This window comes from Triticum dicoccoides, chromosome 3A (assembly GCF_002162155.2).
Source record: "Triticum dicoccoides isolate Atlit2015 ecotype Zavitan chromosome 3A, WEW_v2.0, whole genome shotgun sequence".
In the NCBI taxonomy this organism is placed as follows: Eukaryota; Viridiplantae; Streptophyta; class Magnoliopsida; order Poales; family Poaceae; genus Triticum; species Triticum dicoccoides.
The window spans coordinates 757,733,587-757,741,015 of NC_041384.1; the positions used below are offsets into that span (position 1 = coordinate 757,733,587).

The 7,429-nt window shown below is 48.4% G+C and overlaps 1 protein-coding gene across 1 annotated transcript; it reads left to right on the forward strand.

Annotated features, from left to right (window-relative positions):
* The first annotated feature begins 4,004 nt into the window (after nucleotides 1-4,004).
* On the forward strand, nucleotides 4,005-5,959 carry LOC119273690 (4-hydroxyphenylacetaldehyde oxime monooxygenase-like). Its single transcript, XM_037554775.1, has 3 exons — nucleotides 4,005-4,484; nucleotides 4,625-5,062; nucleotides 5,198-5,959. Exons 1-3 carry the CDS (start codon nucleotides 4,005-4,007, stop codon nucleotides 5,804-5,806), a joined length of 1,527 nt encoding a protein of 508 aa, XP_037410672.1. The 3' UTR covers nucleotides 5,807-5,959.
* Nucleotides 5,960-7,429: the final 1,470 nt, after the last annotated feature.

The following is a 7,429-nucleotide window of genomic DNA, read 5'->3' on the forward strand; positions in this document are numbered from 1 at the left end:
TCCTGGTGTGCACCCATAATCCAGGACACCGTCACCATGGCCATTTGGTTATTTTTGTGTCCAAACAAGGGCCCAACTTAACATCAATAAATTGGTAAAAGTAGTAGAGTACAGAAGCTAGCTGGAATATAATGATACATTTTGACCCAACATCTGACATGTGAGTAGGCCGTACATGTGGCGTGATGCTCGCTCTGAATTTTTCGACTGCCAGGATTCCAAGAGAACATTTGAGCAGGCAGAACACGTAGCATGGTACTCACTCTGAATTTTGCAGGAGTGCCGAGATTCCAACATGTGGGCAGGCAGGAGCAGGACAGGCGTGAATCCCGTTCTCGATAAATAAACAAACCTATCAAAGAAACCTTGCCGGCAGACCTGGGCTCTGAGTCTTAGGCTGACCATAGTGATGGTATCTTAGTCGGTATCATACACTCGGGATTAGCAAACACACTGATGTGGCAGATAATTAAAGAAGAGAGACAGAGAGAGAGAGAGAGTTAGAGTAACATATGTAGATACCATACCATAATTAATACTTTGCTAAGATATGACATGCATGACCATAAATAGAATCATTTATGATAACAATCTGTGATACTATGCACTATGAGGGTAGTATCATGCACTAGTATCATATGCATGATACTAGTATATGATACTCCTGACTATGAGTAGCCTTAAGAACCTCTAGGAGAGTCTCAATATTGGGCAAATTGACATAATAATTGTCATTATGACAATTCTGACAAAAAGTGCAGCCAGAGTCTGTCATACGGGGCCCAATCGTCATAAGTTTTGGAGCAATTCAGGTCAGTATACCGAGCCTAAAGCGAGCCCTCTCAGCGATTTGCATTTTCGATAGTCCGATTTGACGATCTGGGTATCTCTGGCCGTCGGATCCCCTGTCTACAACCATCTGTCCCGCATGTCGCCTAGCTGTCCTAATGGACTGCTGCTCTCGAGGCCGAAACGATGAAATCTGGCAAACTGGGCATGTTCGGCCCATAAGTAGAGTGTGTTGTGTTTGTGCGCTCGTTATTTTTTCCCCATAGAGGAGATAGAGCGACCCGGGATGCATGAGAGAGGGATCGACCCAAAGGCGATGCAAATAAAGAGGAGAGGGATCGAGCCAAGGCGACGCGAGACGTGCGCTGGGACCGGCCGGGACACCCACCACCAGTCATATCCTCTTTGGCTTCTCCCTTCCCTCAGTCCCTCCGTGACCTCATCCACCCATCCACCTCCGGCGGCTCCAGGAGGAGCACCAAAACCGCAAGCACCGGCGGCGGCACGCCATCCACTCCCCATTCGCGCTCCATTGGCGACACCTTCCAGTCCGAGCCCAACTCGCCGCGGTCAGCTACGGCGGCAAGGTGGCGCCTCTCCTTCCACCGGTCCCGAGATCCACCTACTGTGCATTTACTTACTGGTGAAGGTCCAACTTTGCAGACCAGTGGTCACGCTCTGTGAGCCCTACATGCATGCATCCAGACTGTTGAGTTCTTTTGTTCCCATCAAGAATGTCTTCGCAAGGACAAATCAAGCTGTTCACGCTATCGATGCTGCACTGCAACACGAGAGTTGTACAAAAGTTGGCCTGTCATATGTTCGCAAGGACAAATCATGATGTCGATGCTGCACTGCAACAAGGTGTACAACTCTGGCCTGACGTTCTTGACTCAACGATGCCGGTCAATGAACAGCCTGCAGCGGTCACGAAATTGTGTGTGATTGTCTGGTAGATTACCATGAACCTTCCCAACTGGCATTCGGTGTAACAATGATTCAAGCTGTGATCGAAATGCATTTTCGGTATAGATCCATCCATGGCGTGACGACCCGGGCGCACCTGGCGCGATGACTTCATACCGAAGGTGTTTGTACGTCCCTTGGTAAACACAACGGCTGACAGTCACATGCTCACAGCAGACAGTGTGAATTAATGGACGTGGTAACGAAGTTGCAGGGCAGAATCCACAACTCCAGAGTCTAGTAATATTTCCCACACAAGAAAAAATAAATAAGATGCTGCCGATGGAATACAACATTTTACAGTAGAAGCGATATATAGGGGCGATATGACCTCGGGTCCCAACGGAATATCAGAGCAACCACATCTCTTCTAGGATGGAAGTAGCTTAAGACTGAAGAGGCAACGACCCTAATGCAAGTGACTCGTTGTTGTATGAACTAGATGGTCTTGGCGGCAGGGCGGCCCACCCTAGGCCTTTGCGTGCGATCACCATGGTGGGCAGGACAGTGCCTTGGTGTCGAGGGTTCTTTCTGGTGTCGTGTTGGGTGGTGCCCCGAGGTCTTGGGTGCCTCCCGCTGGTCCGTTTTGGTGGCTAGCGTGGTTCTGGGCGGTGAGGTGGCGAGGAAGGGGAGGACCGACTGTCGGTGAAAAATGAGCGGACTTCAGTCATGATGGGGGATGGTGGTGTCCACCGTTACGCTGATGAAGGCATAGTCATTGCAAGTCTTGTCTTGTCGCTCGGGCTACTCCGGTGGAAACCCTAGATATGGGTCTTCCAGATCAAACAACGGCAAAACTTGGCACCGTTCTTCTCCTTAGGGGCATCGTTTTGGAGCAGCCGCTGGAGGGGCATGGAGGTGGAGCGGTGTCCTAAACACCAGGTCTCGGTGGCATGGCGCAGCGGAGTCTCGGTGGCGGATGCATCTTGATGGATGAGCGCTATCGCAGCTGGCCTGGCATGGATAATGCGGATATCTATCCAGAGGATGGGTCAACTGTTCGATGGTGGTGACGACTTCCGAAGCATGTGCATGTGGTACACGCTTAGGGTCTGCTGGATCGGATATGTGCTCCCAGTACGCCATGCGGGCGGCTCCATGATGACCCCGATGATCTAGATGGTTTGGTGTCGTGATGGCATCCCTATTGTCGAGTTTGTAGGTGTGGAGTTGTGGCTTCATGTTGTTTGATATATGTTTTACTAGACCTTTGTTTTTTCAGCAAAACTCTATATCTATTCATCAAACATCATGTCAGTATGAAGATAACAAGAAGTAATAAAAATTACATCCATGTCCGTAGATCACGTAGCGACAACTACAAGCACTAGAGCGAGCCGAAACCGCGCTGCCATCATCGCCCCTTCCTCACTAGAGCTGGGTAGAGCTTGCTAGACAATCAGAAAGTCGTCATGCTAAGGCCCCAAAAGACCAGCGCACCAGAATAGCAACCACCTCTCGATGAAGAGAAGCATAAATTAGAAGGATCCAACTTGTGGACACATGAACACAGAGAAATGAAGACCGCATACACACAGATCCGCCAAAGGCAAACACCGACCAAAGCCAGTGAGATTTGCTAGAGACACATCTCCACACGCCCCCCAACGACGCGAGATGCACTGCCGCGGCAGGAGCTAGACGAGGAGAACTTTACTTGATCTTGAGAGAGTTGTCGCCACCTTTTCTTCCTGAATATAACACAAACCCTAAAAAGACTAAAAGACAACTAAAACGAAGCATGAGCCCTCCAGCTGGCCAGGGCCAGGGTCCTCATTGATTAACATCAAAATTAGAAATGGTTGGGTGCTTCATTGAAAATTTCATGTTAATCAATGAAATATCCAATGCTCTAATTTTTCTATTTTTAATATATATTTCATACCGGGACGACCCATTTCCACCAATAAATGAATAATGGAAATACAAAACCATCCAATGTTTAAGGAGACGGGAAAGGGAAAGCGAGTCCAAAGTATCGCTGAAAAATCCACCACAGGAGCTCGCCCACGAGACACGTGCTTTGGGGCGATTGGGCGAAAATCCGACGACACCTAGCGAGCCAACGTCTCAGAAAACAGTACCATAAGAGAACAGGTTCACAAGGAGAATTAGTTTCTACGGGGACGCTCATGCAGGTGCAAAACATAGGCAGCAAAAGGAGTTTAAAAGGCCTCTAAGGCTCCAGCACATGTACAAGAAGCAGCAGCAGGAGCAGCATATCACCAAACACACGACTAAGAAAATCAATGGCCATCTCACCCAGCTCGGAGCTCCTCTCCCAGCCCCAACAATGGCCGCTCCTCCTCCTTCTGGCACTCGTCTCCCTCGTGCTCTTAACGAGGAGACTGAGCAACAAAGGGCTCAAGCTACCGCCAGGCCCAGCCCGGGCTCCAATCCCGGGGAACCTGCACCAGCTAGGCGTGCTGCCGCACCGGAGCTTACGGGATCTTGCGCGGAAGCACGGGCCGGTGATGCAGCTGCAGCTCGGCACCGTGCGGACGGTGGTGGTGTCGTCGGCTGAGGCGGCGCGCGAGGTGATGAAGACGCACGACGAGGACTGCTGCACCCGACCCGTGTCCCCCGGGATGAAGTGGTTGTCCTACGGCCTCAAGAACGTCGGGTTCGCGCCATACGGCGCCTACTGGCACGCCATGCGCAAGTTCTTCGTGATCGAGCTCTTCGGCGTGCGCCATGTCGAGGCAGCATGGCATGCCCGCCAGCATCAGGTATGGACAAGGATACATGCTATTCAGTACATATTTCAGTGGATTAATGTGGCACGCGTCCTCATAAAATAAGAGATGGTGGATACAAACTGTGCATAGTATAAAACCTCATGTACTCTATTGAACCCATGGTCGATTAGGTGGACAAACTAATGAACACCTTGAGCGGCTTGGCCGGAGAGCCGGTAGCGCTCAAGGAGCACATCTTAAGCCTGGCCGATGGCATCATCGGCATGCTTGGATTTGGCGACATGTACAACAGTGACAAGTTCCCACACCACAAGAACTTGGAGCACGTGCTTGAGGAGGCCATACACGTGCGGTCCAGCTTTTCCGCGGAGGACTATTTCCCCAACATCGTCGGCCGCCTAGTCGACCAAATCACTGGCCTCGCATCTCGTCGTGAGCGGGTCTTCAAGCTGCTTGATACATTCTTCGAGGTCATCATTGAGCAGCATCTTGACCCTCAACGTGCCAAGCCACACAACGGTGACCTCGTTGACCGTCTCATCGATCTATGGAAGGACACCAGTGGCAACCTCAACATCACAAGAGACCATGTCAAGGGCAACATATTTGTAAGTCATATTAGTAAGTTTTTTTTACTATATGTAAGTCATATTAGTTACCTCTATACATCATGTCATGTCTCGATTGAGGGAAAAAAGATCAACTAACTGACATCACTCGCTCACCACCATGCATGCATGCAGGGCACGTTCATTGGTGGCTCGGACACGACCACGGCGACGATTCTATGGGCGATGGCAGAGCTGACCCGGAATCCACGACTACTGGAGAGGGTGCAAGACGAGATCAGGGCCGTGGTGGGAGGCAATGACAGGGTGCGACCAGACGATCTATCCAAGCTGGTCTTCCTCAAGATGGTGGTGAAGGAGACCCTACGGCTGCACCCACCAGCGACGATGCTACTGCCGAGGGAGGCCATGCGGGACATCCGAATTGGGGGCTATGACGTATTGGCCAAGACGCGAATCTATGTGAACGTGTGGGCCATTTGTAGGGACCCGGCAAGCTGGCCAGAAGACCCGGAGGATTTCAAACCAGAGAGGCTTGAGACGAGCGAGATAGACTTCAAGGGAGGGCATTTTGAGCTAACTCCATTCGGCGCAGGGCGGCGGATATGCCCTGCACTGTCTATGAGCACGGCCACCGTGGAGTTCACTCTGGCCAACCTGCTATCCCGCTTGGATTGGGCGCTCCCCGAGGGGATCGTGATTAGCATGCAGGAGGAAGGCAAGCTTATCCCCCTCCTACAGACACCGCTCTTGCTGGTGCCCACCCCATACCAGCACATCTGAGTACAACGAGGCATGGCTTGACACACCCCGGAGAGATCCGGTCAAAATTAATTAGTTCCCATGCATGGAGTAAACATGCAAGTAATCTTGTCACTCTTATCCACTTCGTATGTACTACCAGTCTATTACCTTGAAAGACAATATATCTAAATAATAAACTCGGCACCTTCATGTTGTTGTAAAACGAGATGAATATACAAAAAGCATTGTTTTAATTATTAAGCCTCAAGGGCAAGTACATATAGAGGTACAAACTTGGTGGATAAGTAGCCTAGAGGCTAGGAGTGTTTTGATGTTTATTTCTATACTTCATAATTTCTACTGTTTAAAATCAAACATATATTTTGTATTCGAACATTCCCCTTGTGTCATAGTGGTGGCAACACATACCATTAGGACTGAACATGATTGGAAAAGATGAATAAGATGCCTTTCGTGTGCACGCCACTGTGTGTGTATGCCTCGGCCACCTGTCCATTGCCGGTTCATGAGCTGTCTTGATGACCGCATGTGTGTTCGAAGTCGTAGGAGCATCATGAACAGTAGTGGCAACACGGACACTTTTGGCTAGAGTAGAAGCCGTCGGAACTGCTCAAGCGAGGTGATAACCATTGTTTCTTATGTCATTGTGGTTGAGAGTATGGGCGTGGTAGCCGTGGTCGGTTAAGCCATAGGTGATGACGCCGAGGGAGGAGCAACACACAATGTAGGAGTGGCATTAGACATGCAAATATGTTGAGCGTAATCGGTCACTGAGGGAGGAATTGATGTTGTGTGGACTATCCTAGCATTGAGAGAACCATAATCTATTGTAGGCTTGTAGCAAAGATGAACCAAGGGTAAGCACTCTGGTGCGGGTGTTGCTTCCGATTTTCAGCATCAAAGGTTACTATAGTGTAGGGGTTTGAGTTTATGGACAATATTTTGGTAGTGGTCTGAATGTGTTTGTATGTCAAATAAGTGTGTTAGGATGCATATTTTGTTAGTGCTATCGATGGAACATTATGTCAAGAACTATTTTTTTATTGACCTTTACGGGTTTGAAATCATGGACAGTACTTGACCCCCTTCTGTAGTAGAAACGAAATTTTAAGATGCTACCACTTACCCCCTAAGAGGTAAGAGGAAATTTTGATCTAGCCATCAGCTTACCAAGCGTAAATTTGGCTATCTATACATGGCAAGTATAACTAGATAGGAAAAAATATTTTGACAAGTTAAATGTCAATACCTTTCAAATTTATGATTTGTTATACATGTATTCTAGCAGAAGAAACATTTTTATATAGAATTTGAAAGTAATTAATAATTAATAATTAGCATTTGTCAAGTGTCGCCAAACCAAATAACTCAACGTATGTCACACTTGTAACGGATGGCTTGTCTCGAGCCTCAAATTTAAGTTGTGTAATATGTTCAACTCCAGTCTCCTTGACTCTACCAGTGTGGTATAGTTCTTATTTTTTAAATATTTGTTACTTATATGTAATCAACATATTGTTTGGCTACTCAAATTTGGATTGGTGTACTGCTTTTTTTATTCCTTCACACTTGGGACAAGACATTGGACTGGAATCCTTGTATTCTACTCAAATTTGATGCAATACCTACACTCTCACGATG

Bases quoted from the DNA above. Each gene is read 5' to 3' on its own strand.
- LOC119273690 (XM_037554775.1), top strand. From the start codon at position 4,005: ATGGCCATCTCACCCAGCTCGGAGCTCCTCTCCCAGCCCCAACAATGG. The intron at 4,485-4,624 runs GTATGGACAAGG...ATGGTCGATTAG, and splicing joins GGCATGCCCGCCAGCATCAG to GTGGACAAACTAATGAACAC. The intron at 5,063-5,197 runs GTAAGTCATATT...GCATGCATGCAG, and splicing joins ATGTCAAGGGCAACATATTT to GGCACGTTCATTGGTGGCTC.